Consider the following 21,965-nt stretch of genomic DNA (forward strand, 5'->3'; position numbering starts at 1 on the left):
GGACATCAGAGCTGGTCCTCAGTGGTGGAGCAGAGCCTCCACTCCACAGACCGGGTCCATCATGGGAGGACATCAGAGCTGGTCCTCAGTGGTGGAGCAGAGGCTCCACTCCACAGACCGGGTCCATGATGGGAGGACATCAGAGCTGGTCCTCAGTGGTGGAGCAGAGGCTCCACTCCACAGACCGGCAGATTAGAACTGTTCTAAATACAGACGGAAATATGTTGAATTACAGCACAGAAGAGACAACAGCTCCCCCTTCAGGTGTTTCTACCTGGACACTGTGGCAGGACAGGCACTCAGCTGCTCCTCTAATGTGGACACACTTCACTTCTCATCAGCTCCTGCAGTCACTGAAAGTTTGGTGAGGAATCAGCAGACTGCACTTTCTTCCTGTGGGGCCTTCATCACATGAGACAGTGAAATTCACCGTGGAAAAAAAATCCATAATTCAGGGTGCAACTTTAAAGACTCTCCAGAGGCTGCAGGACGCGGTCCACCCTGCCTCCCATAAACCCTCCCCGTCTGTAATGTCTTCGGCTCCTGGGGCCATTTAACTTGGACTTAATGTATAATCAGCCGCAGGAAAAGCCGAGCTTTTGCTTTGCAGCTCCCTCTTGGTCTGAGGGACAATGAGGTAAGAGCTTTTTACAGAGAACAGAGTGTTCAGGAGCGGCTGAGAAAGCATTTCTGCCTCGCAGGACGCAGAGGCCTGACGAGGACAGCCGCTGAAAAGCATCCTGCAAACATGCTTCGCCACAAAGCTGCACAATTAGCCCTGTGCTGCTGTATCAGGGAGATAACCTCACCGCTTCACAGGGGTCCAGCAGGAGCAGCTCTCAACCCCGTTCACACTGGGGAAAAAAATGTGGCTTAACCAGGATTCGGCCGCATCCAGATCAATCCAGATGTGTTTTTTTCTGAGTGTGAACACCTCGAATCCGGCTGTATCCAGTTTGATTTCAATCATCATCAATCATCAAATTGGCTCAAATGTGGCTCAGGTGTGAACGCAAATGTGACGAGCGAATCCGGCTAGCGACATGCGACTTCCGGTTCACAGGGTGCAACACGGGACCAAAAAAACGCACGACGCATGCGCACACACGCGGTCCTACCACGGCGTGAACGGACTCTGTATATTACGAGGCGCCACCTAGTGGTTTGGAGGTCAGCAAACATGTTGGATGAAGCCGGATTGAGTGCGGACACAAGTGTGTGCTAGCCAGATTTGAAAATAGGTCTGAACGCATCCAGCTTAAAGGCTGTCTGGGCTCAATCCTACTCTAGCTGGAATGACTTTCTCCAGTGTGAACGGGGCCTAACACTCAGAGCTTCAGACAGCTCCACCGCACGCTCCACCTGAAAGCACTTCAGGGGAACATGCTGGTTTTCGGTTGTTTTCCCGCCATGTTTGCAACAAACCAGCCTCTGTGTGCTCTGCAGTGTGATGCATCCGTTCTCAGAAGGTCCTCCCAGCCGCTCAGAGCCTGGTCCTCTGAGGGGATCTGTGGCTCATTCCAGATTCAGCAGGCGGCGCAGGTCTGCCGTGGCGTGGTGTGTGACCTGTGCAGAGTTCTGGGCTGTTGTTCAGCCTGTTTAGCAAGTTTAATAAGAGCTAATGTTTGACACCCGTTTGCAGGGAAGCACAAGAAGCCCTTAATCAACAGAAGGAGCGCGTCTTAAAGAAAGAGGGGACTGAGGAGGTCGATGTATTGAGCGCGCTCCATGACCATCAATACCAGCCCTCCATCCTTTAGCCCCCCTTCATCCATAGGTGACCATTGATCAAGGCAGGATGAAGGGTGAGCGAGAGGATTAGGCTGATTTTACAGATTGGTGCTTTGCCAATTGAGTGTGTAGCTCGTAAAGACACAGGAGGAGGAGGAGGAGGAGGAGGAGGGGTCACTGAGGTTAGCATCCTCCATTTTCTAACTGGTGCACAGACAAAGCTGCTCCATTGTGAAAATACTTGGACACACAATGGATCTGCCTTCCTCCTCCTCCGGTTGTTTGCTGACAGAGTTTATAGTTTGTACTGTAGGTGCTCATCACCACAGATCTGAGGAGGAGTGTGACTCATTGATGGATGTGTAGACTCTGCTGGTCAGGCTGTGTCAGTGTCCGGGTTCAGGATTATTTCCACCTGTTGTTTCTTGAATTTTTAGATTAATAAAACGAGCAGACTCTCAGCTCCTCACTGGTGAGCTGCATGCCTGCTGGAGGAAGAGGGTTTGAATCCTAAAACTGGCCCCAGGTTAAAACATAAGAACACACACCTGTGTCTGTGAGGACAAAGTGACGTTACCTCCACCTTCACACAGGCGACAGAAGGCAGAGCTGCTGCTGCTCAGAGGCAGCTGAGATCACTCCAGCACTGAAAACAAATAAACAAAGAAGGCATCTTCATCACAGCTGTGCTCCTCCTCACTGCTCCCCTCTGCTTAATGCTGCATGTCATCAGTAACATGTTAGCTGAGGTCAGCTCTGCTTCTCATGAAGATAACGAGCTTCAAAGCAGAGTAACGATGTGAAATGAAACTCGGGTGGAGTAACCCTGGAGCCTCAGGGCCACACAGTGCTGCTCTGCCGTCGGGCTGGAGTTCGGATCAGCACAGAGCCCGTGGAGACCGTGGAAGAGCTGCTGTCAGCAGACTCTCCATCATGGAGGAGGTCAGTGTTGGTCATGAGGGAGCGGCAGGTCAATGCGGTGGTAACGTGCCGTCAGCGTGCAGCTCGGGATCTGGTCCTTTTGTGCTTTGGAGTCTCATTTAGCGGGTCTCAGATGTGTGAGGCGGCCAGCTCTGTCCTGGTTAGCTGCACTGACTATATTTATCACCACATACCTGCTCTGTGTTGGCTTCACTCTGCGCACAGTCACAAGGTCCCTGCAGAATGTTAGATGAACGTCAGAGGACGGACATTTTTCTGATTCTCTGAAAACATTTCAGGACTTCTGCTTTAATTAACAGTTAACAGAGTTTGTATGGACAGCTCGGCAGAGACGCTGTAATGTGGGTTTAATAGGACTGAGAGGGGAGACGCTGAAGGTGTAAAGCTGCAGATTAAAGTGAGGAACAGGACGCCTTGTTAACAGGTATGGATGTGATGTAATCACATCTACAGCTGGTGTTTACATCTGGTCCTGCAGCTGTTAGTGTTCTCAGGAAGCCTCCTCACTCCTGGCTGGTAGAAATGAATCATTAGCCACATTAGCTTTGCCCTGTTGTCATTAGCTAGAATCCCCAGTACTGGAGTGAACACATGCATCATATTAACTGGTGAAGTAACAGCGTTAAGCTTGAACAGGCTGATACAGGGTTCTGAGCAGCAGGGCGGAGCCTCTGGTCGTTGCCATCTTGCCAGCGCCCGATTCCACCTAAACTCCTGGTTAATCCAAATAAGGGCAGAGAGGTGGTGCATGAGTGGATCGAAGGCCGGCCGCCGTGTAAACGGGGGTTCTGATGAGCACTCACCTGCCACTGGAATCCACCACGCCCCTAATGACACAAGTCGTACTGTGTGTAAACAGTCTGAGGCTTGTGAGCTTTGACTCACTGACCTCAAGTGGAGCTTGGAGGAACTGCAGTTTTTGCCACTTCTGTGCTGCGTGTCCTGCTCTCATAGCATTTTGATAGTGATTTGGGAAGGAGCTGGTTCCATTAATGAGCACAGGAAGGGAAGGTTAGCTGGCTCTATCCACGCTGCATGGACCTGGGCTTGGTTCATAGTGTTACTGATGTAACATTGGGCTCGCTGATGTAGTGTCCGGATCAGTCCTCAGGGGTGTGTGTTAGCTCAGATTAGCCTTAAAGCTAGCTGCTGTTCACTCTAGGCAGAAACCGAGTAGCTTCAAGCTAGCATGAGCTAAACCTTCGAATGTTTCCGCCTCGGTGCAGGCGGACCTGTGGATGTGTGAACCTGAACCAGCTTTAACGGAGCTGCTCAGTACGTCCGTCTCCTCCAGCAGCACTAAATCACATCCAGCTGCACTATAAAGTCCTCACAGCGCGGCCTGTCTCAGCTCACTGTCTGACAGAGACATTCATCAGGACGGGGAAATAATGTTTGACTAACAATAACCGTGTTTCTATTGATTTTCTGCCGCTGCCAGTTGCTGCTTATGAGAAACAGCAACACAGAGCGACAGATGGAAATAATGCAGCAGACTGGAGCTGATGTCAGGATGATGTCAGGATGATGTCAGGATGTCAGGACGACTCCAAAGACGATCCATGAGTAGATTTTATTATCAGCTCCACACGGTGCAGGGTTTAACCTGGCAGCACGTACAGGCTGCTCGGGCTGCTGATCTTCCTCTGGTTGCTCTTCTTCTCCTTCACTCCCGTCTTTCAGCCGGAGGCTGAACTCTTTCTGACACTTTGTGCTTGTCTCTGCTGTAAAGTTTGAACCTGGAGCTCTGTGAGGAGGCGCAGCTGCTCCTTCACTGTACGGAGAGTTTGACATAAACATAAAGACCCTGATGGGGTGTGGACTCTGTGAGGTCAGACCATCTGTGCCCGGACCTTTGGGCTCTTTGTCCAATCAGAGGCTTATGGTGGATCAATAGGACTCTATTCAAAGTGTGCACAGTGCATTCACACACACACACACACACACACACGGTGGAGTGGAGAGCTCTGATGTTTTTTAATTTTCAGTGATAAAATATGGCCGAGCTCAGGTAAAAGCGGCGCCGCCTGAATGTTTGATGGAGTTATCTCTGGGTTTAATCCTGAGGAGCATCAGATGGAGGCTTCCATACCTGCATCTGCTGAGACTGAATTAATCACAGGAAGCCGGTTCTCGGCAGTTTTGCTGTCCTCAGGTGCGTCCACTGAGAAGCTGATGATTCAGACGCTGCTGCGGTGGAACAGTGGAAATCTGCAGCGTCTGATGAAACCAGGCGGGGCGATGCAGGCGTGAGATCATTGATCAGTAACCCATCACACACACGTCTGTGACCGTGTCTGTGTGTCTGTGTCTCTCACACAGGTGTTCTGAGGTCCGGTCCCAGCGTCCTCCTGCAGTGACGACACACATCAGCCTCCGCCGGGTTCGCTGGAGGTGAAGCTGCAGCGTGTGTGCAGGTAAATGATGTTCTGCATGCTCCATGCTTTCAGTCTGGGTCCTCATTTAAAGTCTGCGTGTTGACATCCAGTCTGTGTGTGTCGGTGACATGTTGGCCTCATGCTGCCTTCGGGCATCGTGGTGATGAGCATCTTAAGATTTAGGATGATTGTGAGGAGGCTGTGCAGACAGGGACTGGACCTGAGTAAGGCTTCTGTAATTGGAACCAGCTCCGACTGATCTCCCAACGAGAGGTGCCCAGATCCTGCCGGGTTTGGATGGAGGGCCGAGGGCCAAGAATGAATACTTCAACAAATGAGCCAAAGGAAACAGCCCGCTGCCAAATGTGACTGTAACAAAACGGTCTCCTTGCATTTTCCGAATTTCTGGATAAGCTGACTGAAAACATGAGCGTGGCTCAGAATGACTCGGCTGCTCCTGACTCAGACCAGAGGATGAGCAGGATTTCTTCAGCACCGGTCTGAGCAAGAAGTGGACTTTAGGTTCGGACACGTCTCCGACGTCCTGTTTGACGTGCAGCGCTTCAGTTAGGATGACGCTCGTCTTCATCACTCTCATTCAGTTTTACTTTGGTGCCAGTTTCTCCTCCTCCTCCTCCTTCTTCTCCTCCTCCTCCTCTTCTTCTCCTCCTCCTCCTCCTCCTCTTCTTCTCCTCCTCTTCCTCCTCCTCCTCCTCCTCCTCTTCCTCTTCTTCTCCTCCTCCTCCTCCTCTTCTTCTCCTCCTCCTCCTCCTCCTGCTCCTCCTCCTCCTCCTCCTCCTTCTCCTCCTCCTCCTCCTGCTCCTCCTCCTCCTCCTCCTCTTCTCCTCCTCCTCCTCCTCCTCCTTCTCCTCCTCCTCCTCCTGCTCCTCCTCCTCCTCCTCCTCTTCTCCTCCTCCTCCTCCTCCTCTTCTTCTCCTCCTCCTCCTCCTCCTCCTCCTCTTCTCCTCTTCTTCTCCTCCTCCTCCTCTTCCTCCTCCTCTTCTTCTCCTCCTCCTCCTCCTCCTCCTCTTCTCCTCTTCCTCCTTCTTCTCCTCCTCCTCCTCTTCTTCTTCTTCTTCTTCTCCTCCTCCTCCTCCTCCTCTTCTTCTCCTCCTCCTCCTCCTCCTCCTCCTCTTCTCCTCTTCCTCCTCCTCTTCCTCCTCCTCCTCCTCTTCCTCCTCCTCACTCACATCCTAATGAGAACCCTGCCGTCCATGTCCATAATCAGCATGTCATCCCTTTGCGGGCCGGTGTGGGTGGAGGCTGTGGTCCGTACAGCTCCTCTGTCACTCAGCGGTTTATTCATCATCGCCATGATTTTCCAGCGCTGTCAGTGTGGCGCTGAGGCGCCGCCGTGCCTCACTGTTCAGTCTTGTGTCAATGTCCTGGGCAGGGCCGCTGTCCTGTCGCGGCCCTTCAGGCTGACGAGCTGCGCTGATCATTTTGTTGGATATTTGCATCAGTTACCACACGGAGCAGGTTTATTTCCGTCCTGTGCTGGGAAGCGGTGGCAGCTGATGTTTATGGAAAGCACAGAGGAGGAAAACAGTTTGTGTCAGCCGCACACGGAGCTCTGCTGTTTTATTTTGCATTGAGTACAGCAGCTTCCCGGCTCTTTTCTCCTGATGTGCATTCAGCCGTCCTCCCTGTGCTGCTCAGGAAATAACAGAGGCTCAGCCAGCAGCACATCTCCCATCGCCTCAGAGGAACCTGTGTTTCCCTCCTCTCTACATTCTGCTGTTGTTTCTTTAAATTGCTGCGTGGATCAATGTATTTATTTGTATTGCTGGTCTGAGCCACTTTCTGTGAATGACTGTGATTACTTTCCCTCCTCACCGGTTCAAACACGCTGCTTACACAGTGTTTTATGTAGAAGGACTAGAAGACGGCTGGACGCTCCGTCTCTGAGTTTTTAAAGACAAAGAATGGACGGCCTCTGTCCTCACAGCACATATCATTATGATTACACCACATCTTGATGAGTCAGACAGTTAAACGGCCGCTGATCTTCCTCAGGCTGTGGGCTCCTGTCAGTGTTCTTTTCTCTGATTGTTTAAAGGTGACAGGACGGCGCGGATGATGGCGGCCGGCAGGGTTTCCCCCCGGGCTCTGCTGTGGCTCGGCCTCTTCAGCTTTATCTCTCTGACGGCGGCCCTCAACCCGGACGACCCCAACGTGTGCAGCCACTGGGAGAGGTCAGTATTCAAAACTAGAATGTGCTGCAGTGAGCTAATGGACTCTAGCCTGCCACAAATCACACAGTCACACAGCCGAGCGAGAGGTTTACCCCCGGGACGCCCCGAGCCCGTAAATTCACAGCCATGCTAATGTGAGTGGCTGAGTGGCCTCCTCGCTCGGCGCTGCACTGGGTAAGGAGCACGATGCCATTTCTGATGAGAGCAACACAAAGTGCAGGTGCTGTGATCGATCGAGTGTCTGTGCAGACAAATGGATATTAGCTCTGATGATTATTACAGTCCTCACTTCCCTCGGAGGTTAGGCTCAGTTCAGCAGCAGATCAGGACAAAGCTCCGCTCTGCACACAGGTTTCCCATTAAACATCTTCTCATATTTAAAGATGCTCTGCTGTCCTGGCTCTGGATCTGTGGATCAATAACTGGCCTTCTGATGATCAGCTTTAAAAGGAACAGTTATTGATCAGGCTTCTTCTTCTTCTCCTCTCTCTGCAGCTATGCTGTGACCGTGCAGGAGTCCTACGCTCATCCATTCGACCAGGTCTACTACACCCGCTGCACCGACATCCTCAACTGGTTCAAATGCACCAGACACAGGTACGGACGTCAGAGCTGCACGTTCCCCCCGGCTCACAGGCAGGGTTTCATGTCACCATGGCAACCGAGACACAAGCACGCCCCAACCGAACCCAAACTTGTGTCTTAAGTTGCCCCTCAGGGACAAATAAAGTTTTCTGAATCTGAAAATCCCAGAGAGTGAGGTGGATATAAAACACCCACAAGTCTTCCTCGTTGAAGAAAGCTGCCGAACCAGCAGTGGAGTCATGTGATCACGTCAGTTCAGAGGTCATGAGTGTTACTGTACACAGTACCGCTCAGCTCGACCCGCTGCTTCTGATGAGCGCCCTCAGCTTTAATGAGCACATTAAGCTTTATGGGTCCTGTGGCTAAGAGCTGAGTCCTGGGTCTTTAGCCGAAATGTCACAAAACATCAGCGTCCTTGAACATCAGGGAGAAAGGGTTAAGTGTGTGTCATGTGAAGCAGTGCAGTGTGTTTTCAGGTGAACATGCTGCTCTATGCACAGAAAGTCACAGTGAACAGCTGGAGGACAGAAATCACCTTCAGCTGGAGGAGCTCATTCTTTTTTATATTGACTCCTATTAAGATCTCCATCGTCTGACACTGTGTGTGTGTGTGTGTGTGTGTACAGGATCAGCTACAAGACGGCGTACAGGAGAGGTGTGAGGACCATGTACAGGCGGCGCTCGCAGTGCTGCCCCGGCTTCTATGAAAACGGAGACCTGTGTGTCCGTAAGTCCTGTCCTGTTTGCATGCACTTCATCAGCCTGATCCCTGCTCCGCTGGGGGCAAAGATGGACCCTGACAATCAGACACGAGCTCACCGCCATGTTTGCACATTATGACTCACAGAAACATGCAGGAACCGTGGGATGAAGGGAGGGAGGTTAGCTTAGCATGCTGCTAATGTTACCACGGGCGCCATCTAAAGGACAGCAGGTGTAAATGTCAACCTGCTGCAGGTCAGAGCTCTTCAGTCGAACCTTCAGACTGTCAGTGATGTCACCATCCAGCCAATCATCATCAGAGTACACACGCTCTGTTTGAGCTGAAGTCGCCGCTGCTGCTGTGTCATCAGACGTCACATTCTCCACAGTGTTTCCCGCCACAGGGGGCGGCGTAACGCCACAAACAAAATGATTTCGCTGTCATCTGCATTGTTATTTTCAGTGTTTCCACCCCGTGCACACACAGAGTATCCAGCTTGTTAACATTTCAATCTCAGTGGTTATCTCTTCACTTGCAGCAGGCCGTTATCTGCGTGCTGTCAGAATCGGATCAATCCGGCTCCATTACAAAGTCTGTCTGCCGGAGTTTGACCGCAGAGACTCAGAATCTGCAAAAACACCACCTCAGACAGACTGAGCTCAAAGTCCGACCTCATCTGATGGATACAAATATTTTCTTCACTCAGTCGGAGAGAAACAGACGATTAGAGCGAGCGGAGGAGACGACGTGTTCCCTCAGAGCGTCAGTGTGTGTTTCAGTGCAGAGCAGCAGCTTCTCCATCTCCATGTCCATGTTTCTGGGTCCTGTGCAGCCTATAGAGCGTGCGTACAGTCTGAGGAGGTCAGGACAGACGTCTTTCACAGCACACAGGGAGGACCGGCCCATTCACTCCCCTCACAGCACCTTCTTTGTGTGGTGCCGCTGAACCCTCCCTGATCCACAAAGAGAAATTAATTATCCACCCTACATACTACAGTGTAGGGGGCCGTGCTGCTTGGAGGGAGGAACTGAATGGGTTTACCCAGAGGGGGAGAGGAGGGGGGAGAGAGGGGAGAGGAGGGGGGAGAGAGGGGAGGCAGGGGGGACAGAGGGGGGGCCGGGGCGCATTGTGTGTCTTTATTCAACATCTGCTTGTAAACAACTTTATTAGAATCTCCCTCAGGGCTACACATACCCTTTGACTCCATTGTGTGACGCTGCACACACACAGACACACAACACTCTAACAAACACACACACACTCTCACAGACACACACACACACAGACACACACACTCTCACAGACACACACACACAGACACACACACTCTCACAGACACACACACCAGTTTGAGCGCTGGAAGCTAATGCTTCTGCATTAACTATGAAAAGATGGCTGCTCCACTAACATTAACAGCTGAGATACACACAGCTGGAGGAGGAGGAGGAGGAGGAGGAGGAGGAGGAGGAAGAGGAAGATTAGGTGGGAGTAGGGGGTTGGGGTTGGGGGGGGGGGGGCACTGCTAATTTGATTAGCGTTCTTAGCGGGCTCTGTGCTTCCTGGCTCTGTTTTTCATTTCCTGTTTATCTTCATCTCTTAGATAGACCTATAATTCCGTTCAGGCGTCTTTAGGAGCTTGAAGGATCTGTGTGTCCTCTCAGCCTGAGGCCTCCTCTGTCCTCCACCGACCGTTGAACTGGAGCGGCTTGGTCGTCTGTGACCTTATCAGCCGCTGACCTTCACCCTCCACCCCCTCCTCACCCCTCTGTCTGTCTGCCACACACACTCCACAAAACAACACACACACACATCCAAACACAGAGGACATTCAGAGGACATTCAGTGTTACAGCAGCAGAAGCACACGAAGAAGAAAAAAATAGCAAAAAATATAAAAAATAGATAAATCAATACAAGAAGAAGAAATCTGTAACAAAGCGTCGTCGTGTCCTCCTGCAGTTGGTGCTGCTGTTTGAATAAATCAGTGTGAGGACAGAATAAACTAAAAACACACTCTCACGTGTGTAGAGCGCTCACCAGAGCTTTGTGAGCTCCGACGTCCTCTGCTGCTTTTAATGATAACTTATTTAATCAGGTAGTCTCAAGAAGACCTGAGAGCAGAAAATCATCATCAACAATCAAACTCGATTAACACGCCGAGACACACAGAAAGAAACAGGGACTGAGTCGGTCCAGCAGCCTGATCACTGAGTGCAGAGGACCAGACCGTCTGCTCTGACAGCAGCCGCGATGAAGATGATACGAAATCCTGTCGTCAGCATAGAGACACACCTCAGCAGCTACCGCCATGTTTGTGATGTCATTACAGTGTAAATAAGGGATGTGAAGGATCAGAGGACAGAACAAGCAGGACTCATGGTCGGTGTTAGCGCCACCTGGTGGTCAGTCAACAGCGTGTGAGCCGAGAATCTAGTGCTGCAGCAGCGAGTCCTGAAACCCGGAGCTGTGTTAGCATGTTAGCACTTCCTGTTTCCTTGGCCTGGAGTCGGTGTGTGTGGTCAGGTGTGTGTGTGGTCCAGGACCAGGACCAGCACAGTTTCATTTCCAGCCCTGTCGCCATGGGACGCGGCGATCAGGCCGCCGTCGGTGTTGCAGGGGATCAGCTGTGCCGCTCTCCTGCTGCTGCTTCTACACCTGCTCTCTCTAAGAGACAATGGACAGAATCAGACAGCAATTATTTCATTTGATGTGTATTAATGTGGTCGTAGCCGCGGCTGATCCAGCTGCTGCTCCGATCCTCAGGATGAAAGGATTAGGGGCCCTTTAAAGATTGAGCAGCTCTCCTCCAGGATTACAGCAGCAAGTGTGTGTGGCTGCTTATTAAAACCTGCAAGCCATTTGATGGCTTTCAGCAGGAATAAAGATCCCAGACAGAAGTTTATCAGACTCTTCTCACTCGGCTTCCTCTGAGACGCCTCAGACCGTCCTCAGCACGGCGAGCTCCAAAAACATGCCTCATGTCTTCAATCACACTTCATGTCTTATCACCCACTACTTTGACATGTTCAGAGATTTTTGAGGAAATATCTACAGCAAGCCTCTCCACCATTTTCTGTGTTGCCATGGTGATGGGTCCAGCTCCGACCTGCAGGAATTTCTGCTGAGAAATGTTTCTGTTTGTCGTGGCGATCCGTGCTCCCTCATCACATCGACCACGCTAACACGCCGTGTGTGTGTCTGTGTAATGGACACACCCTACACTGGTCGCTAGGCAACCTCACATATAGAGACAAAAGCATCGGACGAACAGCACGTACACCAACGAGCGTCCGTGTTGGATGAAGTTTTACCGACGTGTTAATTAGCCAGATTCAGACATGATGGAGTCAGACTGAAGAACCTGCGAAGAAGTGACAGCACAGTTTATACAGGACTCAGAGTGACATGAATTAAACACTGCCGTCTTCTTTGGAAGATCCATCCATCTTCAAATGCTTATCCAGCCGGGTCACACCCTGAGGCGTTCCCAGGCCGGCCGAGAGACATAGTCTCTACACCACGTCCTGGGTCTCCTCCAGGGTCTCCTCCCAGTGGGACATGCCCGGAACACCTCCCCAGGAAGGCGAAACAGATGCTCGAGCCACCTCAGCTGGCTCCTCTCCGAGCTCCTCACCCTGTCTCTGAGGGAGCGCCCAGCCACCCTTTGAAGGAAGCTCATTTCGGACGCTCGTTTTCGCGACCTCGTTCTTTCAGTCACTGCCCAGAGCTCAGGACCAGAGGTGAGGGTAGGAACGTAGGTTGAGTAAATGGAACAAAAACCAAGATAAAAAACAGGACGTCCAGTTTATTGTATTAAAGTCAGTCAGATGTGCAGATGGAGTGATGATCTCTTACACTCCCTTCATCATTATCTGCTCCTCCTCCTCCTCCCGTCCTGCGTTCACCTCCGGCCTCTCTGCTATTCGCTGCACCAGATAATGACAGTGACGCTCGGAGAGCACGCCGTCGTTTATTATGTGCTGATAGAGCTGTTTGTTCGGAGGCTTCAGAGAGCGTGTGATGGCTCTCCACTGTACGGCTGTGTCATGATGAAATATTACAGCAGCCAGAAACACTCGCGGTGAGAGCGGAGGCGTCGGCGCCGCCTTATCTGCGCGCCGTACAGTGCAGCTATCAGCAGACACGCCGCATCAAGCAGACATTAATATTAACCGCTGGTACTGATAGACTCATCGAGGCCTCATTGATGAATGATATGTCACAACACATAGATGACAAACAGCCACTGATGATGTCATCAGGTCAACACCGTATAAGGTATCAACTCAAAGATGAGCTGAAGAGAATGTGGCGATCAGAGGTCAAAGGTCACAGACCTGCTCGCAGACTGTACAGTCCTCACAGACACACTGTGAGGGTTTTGTGTATTTTGTGTGTCGGTGTTTTGTGTTAACCCTGGCTCTCCTCTGTCCCCTCAGCGCTGTGTACTGAGGAGTGCGCCCACGGACGATGTGTGGCTCCTGATACCTGCCAGTGTGAGCCGGGCTGGGGAGGACTGGACTGCTCCAGCGGTGAGTCTGACCCTCGTCTGAGTGTAAGGATGGACGAACAGCCAGGGAAACTGTGACTGTGCTCATTGTACACTTTAACATGGAGGTCTGTCTGTTTGACTCACCTTTGGAGCCAGCCTCTAGTGGACACTGGAGGAACTGCAGGAAAACACACAGCTGTCTCAGTCACTGCGTGCTTCCTCTGACTCAGAGTCACAGGGTAAACCCACAGTGTTTATTAACCTTTGACTCAGCATCATCATCATCATCATCATCATCATCAGAGGTGGCATTTCAAACCTCTTTTAATGAAAGTAATAATACTGTTAATACAGTCACTGTAAGAGAATCATTTAAATAATCACATAGACACACAGAAATAGACAATAGATGGACAGATAACAGATCTGTTATCTGTCCATCCACTGAACAGAAGGTTTTGAAATGTGCGTCAGAGGAAGGCTTCAGTCTCGAGGTCGTTTCTGCGTCACGGCTGCTGAGCAGCAGCTCTGGTGTTCAGCTCAGTTTGTGGCAGAATTTGCACTGATTGCACCTTTAAACTGGAAATAAGACGCCGGCCTCTCATCTGCACCGCGTGGTTCCACTCTGCTGTGCCGTGGGAGTCCCGTCCAGAATAAACTGAGCCGTCTGTGCGGGGATCTGGGGCTGTTGACACTTAATGAGCCCCCCCCCCCGTGTTTACCTGCCTTTATTGCTGCCCACTGGCCGAGGGGGCGGGGCCGTGCTGAGGCCGGGGTTAGTAAACCTACCAGCTGTTAGACTGAAGTATCGACCAGTCTGTCAGCCTCACTCACTTTAACACATTTCCGCCTCATGTCAGATTCATGCGCTGCAGCGTGGCGCCTCGCAGCCGCTCCTCACCTGTGGGAGGACGTCGTTTGCTGTCTCTGCAGTGAGACGGAGCGTCTCTCCCGTGGGGACATCGAGCCGATTCTCTGGTGTTGGTTCCTGATTGGTCGGAGGAAGCGGGATCCTGCGGTCAGCTGTCAGGTTTTTTATTGCTTTGTTTTCTAATGTGCGCTGCCTCAGCGCTCTTCATGATGTTTTACAAATAAGTGCAGTTTATCTGCAGCGACACTGAATCCTCCGGTCCAGAGGAGGAAACAGAGGCTCGGTGATTCAGTGATTATTCAGTGAAGGAAGCTGTGATCAGAAGCCGCTTCATTTCTCCTGTTGTTTCCTCTCAGCGTTCGGCCGCTTCTTTTGTCTGATGCTGTTTAAATGTTTTTTCCTTCAATAAGAAAACTGATGAATTAACTTCTCGTTCTTACATCAGCAGCTGGTCACAGCTTTCATGTACAAACAGCAGCAGTGTGTGGGGACTCTGAATCTGTACAAAATGGCTGCTCAGACTCCTGATAACAACGAACCAGAGCGCTTCGTTTCTGATTTTAATACCCACACATGAATCTGCTCGTCCACCTCAAACATCACAGACTGTCCTCTGTGTCTCGGAGCCAGCTCCTCTCTGCGTCTCGTGCAGACATTCATCTTAACATATGAATATAGGAGCTTCAGGACCGTGTGTCTGCCTCCTGCTCCATGCTCCGCTTCAGCCTGGCCTGAACTCCAAGTGCTCCGTAGCCGTTGGAGGAATTGTGGCCAGAGAGTGGAGGAGAGAACCTCCCACAGCGGGGTAGCAGGGACACTCGCCCTGCGTCGTGTGTGTTGTTTTAAACACTGGTGCTGACGGTGTTCAGTGTAAATGAGACATGAGGACTGGGTGGATGCCTCCCGCTGTAGTTTTATCCCATCCCGAAACACAACCCTGAAGAAAGCTTCATAACAGAAGAGGCGTCTGCAGCTAACTGGGTTAGCTCGGTCCGGCCGAGAACTTTGACGTCTACCTCGGACAGAGGTTGAGGCTGAAGCAGAGGGACGAAAGACGAGGAAGAATGTCAGAAGAAGGAACGAGGGACAGATGAGGAGGAATTATGATGAAAATTATCCCGTCCTGTCCTGATGGTGATTATAATGAGGGAGATTACAGAGAGCCGGAAGGATCAGATAAAGAGACAGACGCCGGCACAGAGGCAGTTTAAGATGATAAAGAGTCTTAACAGAATCAGGAGCAAACTGCTGAGGCAGTTTAAGAAGTCAATCATTCTGATCAGCAGCTTCTGTCAGACGTCCCTGAATCAAACATGTGATCCTTCAGTCAGAGTTAGGATTTATAACCTAGAGCAAGCAGAGGACACAAACACATGAAGGACCACGCTGCTGTGATCTGCAGCCTCCCTCCGTTCAGCCCTAACATCCAGCACTGGTTTATCATCAGACAGAAAGAGGCAGACATTCAGAACGTTCAAAAACATGAGGACGTCACTCCTAACGCTGCCCCCTGTGGTCATTACGTGAACTGCAGCCGGTCGGTTGGTCAGATCAGCTGGTGGTCGTCAACCCATCAACATGATTTAGATCCAGATAACTTGGTATGAAGGAGAGGCTCTCTGCTCAGACACTGCTTGACTTCAGGATGGAACTAGCAGGATAACGTTAGCAACATTAGCTACTGCTGAGGCTGTGACGCAGTCTGCTCACTGCTCACCACCAGTAAATGGTTGTTTTCTTGTTCATTGGTAGAAGTGGTTGAGTCCTGGAATCAGATGAACACTGTCGAGTGTTGAGCTGCTAAAACTGCCGGCTGCTTCTGATCGAAGCCGAGGAGGAGGGGAGCAGTACTCGTGATTTTATTTATACATATATATAAACATCAGTGAATGAAGGAGAGAGAAGAATCTGCATCCAGGACCACATCTGCAGCCGAGTGTGTGTCTGATCCGCTGAGGCAGCGATGTCCTTTCAACACAGCAGAGCTCTGTTTGAGGAAGGTGTGACTCCAGCTGACCACAGGAAGTGACCCCGGAGCAGGAGGGCATTATGGGTACCTCACCTCGCCGCTCTTTTACTCTCCACTGAGGAGTCGGCCGGAGTCATCAAACCCTGATTCTTTGTAAACCCCTGTGTCCTCTAACAGCAGCGATGAATCCAGAACAGGTCTCCATTTGTTGTCATGGAAACGGACACATTAGCATGGCTTTTCACTGATGAGACGGCGAAGGATGCTTCAGCTGTTTACATCTCCTGTAATGGACGAAAAACTTTTCATGCTGCTGGAGACAGGAAGTGAATCCCCTGTGTGTGTCTGTGTGTGTGTCTATGTGTGTGTGTGTGTCTGTGTGTGTGTGTGTGTGTGTGTGTCTGTGTGTGTGTGTGTCTGTGTGTCTGTCTGTGTGTGTCTGTGTGTGTGTGTGTCTGTGTGTGTGTGTGTGTGTGTCTGTGTGTGTCTGTGTGTGTGTGTGTCTCTGTGTGTGTGTGTCTGTGTGTGTGTGTGTGTGTCTGTGTGTGTGTGTCTGTGTGTGTGTGTCTGTGTGTGTGTGTCTGTGTGTGTGTGTGTCTGTGTGTGTGTGTGTCTGTGTGTGTGTGTGTGTCTCTGTGTGTGTGTGTGTCTCTGTGTGTGTGTGTGTGTCTGTGTCTGTGTGTGTCTCTGTGTGTGTGTGTGTGTGTCTCTGTGTGTGTGTGTGTCTCTGTGTGTGTGTGTGTGTCTCTGTGTGTGTGTGTGTGTGTCTGTGTGTGATGTGTATGATGAATCTGCGCCTCTGCTCCACTGCAGCCTCTGTGTTGGAGGAAGTCGCCTCCTGTAGCTCCTCTGTGATCAGATAAGAACTAAAAGGTGTATTTATTGTTGACACTACACACACAGCCTGAGGGACAGACACACACAGAGGGACTTTTTCTGCTCTGAATTTGGAGCTGCTAATGATGCTGAACTGTTTTCCTTTAACATGTTATTATTGTGATCCAAACTAAATGCATCACACGTCATTGTGCTCCACATCCTTTTATTTTACCTGGCTTCACATCGAACAGGTACAGCAGTGCACATTGTCATGGCAACAGCTGCATCACACTCACATGCAGATCTCAGCACATGTGTTTGAACATGAGGGCATGAGGTCAAACAATAAAACCCCTGAAAAGGAATAATCTACAAAAACACCGACACAACCTCGTCTGTAGCTGCTGCTTCAGTGTGGACAAAAACAGAAATCATATCTGATGTCAGTAAGTCAGTAATGGTGCTGAGACAGACAGGGACAGACAGAGAGACAGACACAGAGAGAGAGACAGACTCACAGACAGAGAGAGACAGATACAAAGAGAGAGACAGACAGACAGACAGGGAGAGACAGACTCACAGACAGAGACAGACACAGACAGATACAAAGAGAGAGACAGACAGAGAGACAGACTCACAGACAGAGACAGACACTCAGAGACAGGCAGAGACAGACACAGACAGATACAAAGAGAGAGACAGACTCACAGACAGAGACAGACACTCAGAGACAGGCAGAGACAGACACAGACAGATACAAAGAGAGAGACAGACTCACAGACAGAGAGAGACACACAGAGAGAGACATACTCACAGACAGAGACAGGCAGAGACAGACACAGACAGATACAAACAGAGAGACAGACAAACAGACAGGGAGAGACAGACTCACAGACAGAGACAGGCAGAGACAGACACAGACAGATACAAACAGAGAGACAGACAAACAGACAGGGAGAGACAGACTCACAGACAGAGACAGGCAGAGACAGACACAGACAGATACAAAGAGAGAGACAGACAGACAGACAGGGAGAGACAGACACAGAGACAGACTCACAGACAGAGAAAGACAGACTCACAGACAGAGACAAAGAGAGAGAGAGAGACACAGATAGGGAGAGACAGACAGACAGAGAGAGACTCACAGAGACACAGACAAAGAGAGACAGACACAGACAGAGACAGACTCAGACAGACACAGACACACAGAGAGACAGAGACAGACAGACAGACAGAGACAGACTCACAGACAGAGACAGACAGACAGACAGAGACAGACTCACAGACAGAGACAGACAGACAGACAGTGTGTTTTAAATCAGCAGGACAAAGTGAAACAGCAGTTTCGTGGTTACCATGGTGACGAGTCCTCACCTGGCCACAGGAGGTTGCAGACCTCTGCTGGTCACCTCTCAGGATGCATGATAACACACCTGCTGGCTCCAACAGGGCCCTGCTCCCTCATGCCGTGTGCTGATAACTATTAAATGGTGTGATAAGCAAAGGGAGGCTGCTCCTAGGTCCGGTGTAACAGGTAGAGAACCTGTCAAAGGACATCCAGTGGGTGTGTGTGTGTGTCGGGTTAACTCTCTTTAAGAGGACAGTAGGCACTGAGGACCATAGCAGGACGTGACATGTGTCTGGAAGAGATGAGTTTTCAATCCCCGGCGGTGCGTTCAGGCGCTCCTGAATGGGATGAGAAGGTCGTTCCTCCTTTGGGAGGGAAGAGGGAGCAGAGTCGAGTCCAACCGGAGGCAATTCACCGTGAGGAGGAACTAAGCTGCTGATAGGCCGCTGTAGTCAAAGAGACAAAACCCCCCGGGAGCGCTGTGCAGCGGGCCTTTCATGAAGATTACTCCTCTTACAATATGACAGCGCCGCTCCACGGTTTTTGTCTGAAGGTTGCTGAGTTCAAGGACATCAGCAGGTCGTCCATACACAGACAAGTCAAACACTGAGAGAGGAGTTAATTATGAGTTTGGAGGAGACGGCCGTCGGACAGATGTTCAGCCAGCAGCGGAGCCTGTGTCTGCAGACAGCAGTAGAATTAGTAGAATTTGGAGGATCGACTCACTGCTGTAACTGGCCTCTAGTGGACACTGATGGAACTGCAGATGTTCTGCTCAGTACAGACTGTTAGCTTGCATTAGCTCTGTGCTAACAGGCAGGTGAACAGAGAGCCTGAGACTTCAGCATGTTGTAGTCCATCCAGTGACGTTTCTTCCACGGTCACATGACTACACCATCAGCACCACCGGGTCCACCGCTCTGACCTCTTCTACAGCACAAACACCTGGATGACCTTTAATGACATCGTCTGTAGTCCCCTGTAGCCACTTGTTAGCATTCGTCAGTAAACAGTCATCACTGGGATTCACTGTGTGTTTGTGTGCTGGAATAAAAACCTGCTGAGCTCCTGTCCAGACCCAGACCCAGACTCAGTCTTGCGTGCTGTAATGTGGACTTTAACAAGTTTCCATTACCTCCGTGCTTTGGCCCTTTCTCAGTCCCATAAGCCACTGCGGCTGCAGGCTGAGGGGTTAATAATAAGTCACCTCCCACTCAGACGACTCGAGCCGGTCTCAGCGGACAGGAGGAAGTCAGACCTGCTGGGGTTGGATCAGCTCCTCAGTGATGCTTGTGTGTGACTCACATTAGCTTCACATCATCATGAACTGTTCTCTGAAACGTTTGTGAATCGGTTCCACCGCCCCTCTGCTTCGTCTGCACGTCCGCCCGCCGCCCTGCCTCGCCTGAGCTCCGCCTGGCAGCAGATGACTGCGCTCCCTCCGCTCCTCATTAGCATAGACTTCATTAGGCAGCTAATACCTGCTGCCCGTGCTGGAGGAGTGACACTGTGGGGTCAGCAGCCATTAGCCGGCGCATCCTCTGGGCTTTGTCCTGCTCTGAACCTCATTCAGAACGAGAGCGGCCTTTTTATGACGGAGAGGATCTTTCATTACCCAGCAGGCCGAGTTCAGGAAGTCATTAAGTGCAGCTCTGCAGGAGTGATGTGGCGAGTTCTAGTGCAGAGGAGCCCGAGCACAGGAGGGAGGCGCTGGCATGTATGGACGGCTGTGTGTGTGTGTGTGTGTCTGTGTGTGTGTGTGTGTGCTGCCTCCTCTGGTTGTTTATGCTGCCACTTCATTTAGCAGTGATACACACAGTCTAAAGGGATGCTGATTGTCCTGCTCAACACGCACTCACGCACAGACAGACACACACCGAGACACACAGCGTGAAGAGTGGACCGGCCTCACTGCCAAGTCCAATTAACGGACACAGCCACATCAGCACGCCCCTTGTGTTTGGTCAAAATTAATTTACCAACAAACTTTTTAATCAAATTCCACCACAGCCCCTGGGGGGTGATTGGCTCTCTGCGTGCCGCTGCGATGACCGTCTCTTACGGCGAGGAGCTGCGATTCAGCCCGGCGCCGGGAAGCGTGGTGGGGGGGGGGGGGGGGTTGGGGGGGTTGTCCTGCTTGTTGTGAGAAAAATGATCCTTCAGCATTTCCTGTGGTTTGGTAAATTACAGCCCGCTACACAACCAGAGCGGAGAAAATCAAAAGTCTGAAATGTCACAGAGGTTTCTTTAAATATTCAGCAGTCATTTCCTGCTGGCAGCTAAAAGTCAGACTCTCTCATTGGTCACATATGTCAAAACCATTTCATCCAAAGTTTTAACAAGTTCCAGACACACCTGAACATTTGTGCGAACTCCCAAGAATCATTTTATAAAACGACTTCATAAAAGTCAGCGAGTCGGTCGTCCAGGCTCCAGGCTCTGAGCTGGTGCTGAACCAGGTTTGGTTCTGTCCAATCAGAGTCCAGTCAGGAAGTGCTGTCAGTTCTGTCCAATCAGAGTCCAGTCAGGAAGTGCTGTCAGTTCTGTCCAATCAGAGTCCAGTCAGGAAGTGCTGTCAGTTCTGTCCAATCAGAGTCCAGTCAGGAAGTGCTGTCAGTTCTGTCCAATCAGAGTCCAGTCAGGAAGTGCTGTCAGTTCTGTCCAATCAGAGTCCAGTCAGGAAGTGCTGTCAGTTCTGTCCAATCAGAGTCCAGTCAGGAAGTGCTGTCAGTTCTGTGTCTGTTGCTTCATGAAGACTTTTCTGCTTTGATCAGTTTGTTTCAGTCAAAGTGTCTTTATGCTCATATTGTCCTCACAGAGACACAACAGTCCTCTACACATGCTAGCTGCTACATGCTAGCTGCTACATGCTAGCTGCTACATGCACACACACATTTTAATACTTTCAATATTCAAGAAGTTTATTGTCCAATGCACAGCATTTTACAGTTACACTGAGCAATGACATTCTTACTTTGCGAGTTCCCTTCATATGACTTTATACACAACTAAATAGAATAATAAGAAGGGGAGTGAACCAGTGGCTGAGCAGTTATGGGGCGGAGATCATCAGAATATTAGAAAACGCCATACGGCGTTATGAGTGGCCGCTTGGAAAACGCTGTACAACGTAAAAAACAGCGTTTTAGGTACTGGCGAAATGTGATATGAATGTCTTGCGATACATTTGCTGTCCTTATACGTCACTCTGCCATGACGCCCCCATGTGACGCCTTCTTAACCGAGAAGTGTATGTTGTTGAATGAACCAAACCTGGAGCCACGTGTAGAACGCTAAACGTCTGTGAGGGTCGGTGAACATGACTCCTTTGCTTTAGTTCCATAGTTTTTATCTTCCCCTTTATTCCATTGAAGCCATTTCCCTGCTTTGTTTGCTGAAAAAGAGTTTTGACACAGCTGAGAACTAGAATAAGCTGCTGTGCAGAGGGAACAGCTGTCACAGCCAGTGAGGGGATAAATACTTTCATTTAGGGTAAATTAGTTAAAGCTCAACGAGGAAGGTAGCCACATGTGAGAGAGGACCTGTACTGATCCTCATATTCTGCTGTAGGAGCCGGCTAGCTTCTAGGGTTAGGGTTAGGGTTAGCAAACCACGCTAGGTGGCGCCTCGTAAAATTCAGAGTCTGTTCAGACCGCGGTAGGACTGTGTGTGCAGGCGTCGTGCCTTGTTGTTTCAGTTTGTTCCTTTGTAGCCCTGTGGAAAATAAACTCGGGGCACAGCTGTCGTAGTTCGACGGTTGTTTACAGACGGCTTTTGCACGCGACCCGGACACTGTCCCCGTGAACCGGAAGTATCACGTCGCTAGCAGGATTCGTTAGCCGCATTTGCGTTCAGACCTGAGCCAGATGTGAGCCAGTCCGGCTAGATCCACCTCCGAGCGGAGGATTCTAATCAAGCTGATATATCCA

At 50.6% G+C, this 21,965-nt stretch overlaps 1 protein-coding gene across 1 annotated transcript in view; it reads left to right on the forward strand.

The window, feature by feature from the left end:
• Positions 1 to 4,994: 4,994 nt before the first annotated feature.
• LOC114432928 (multiple epidermal growth factor-like domains protein 11) overlaps positions 4,995 to 21,965 on the forward strand; it is a 49,918-nt gene continuing 32,947 nt past the window's right edge. The window contains exons 1-5 of the mRNA XM_028401044.1: positions 4,995 to 5,090; positions 7,111 to 7,246; positions 7,742 to 7,843; positions 8,458 to 8,558; positions 12,974 to 13,066. Of these exons, the coding sequence (XP_028256845.1) occupies positions 7,128 to 7,246; positions 7,742 to 7,843; positions 8,458 to 8,558; positions 12,974 to 13,066 (415 nt within the window). The 5' untranslated portion in view covers positions 4,995 to 5,090; positions 7,111 to 7,127. The remainder of the gene's footprint in view (positions 5,091 to 7,110; positions 7,247 to 7,741; positions 7,844 to 8,457; positions 8,559 to 12,973; positions 13,067 to 21,965) is intronic.

This window comes from Parambassis ranga, chromosome 3, assembly GCF_900634625.1.
Source record: "Parambassis ranga chromosome 3, fParRan2.1, whole genome shotgun sequence".
In the NCBI taxonomy this organism is placed as follows: Eukaryota; Metazoa; Chordata; class Actinopteri; family Ambassidae; genus Parambassis; species Parambassis ranga.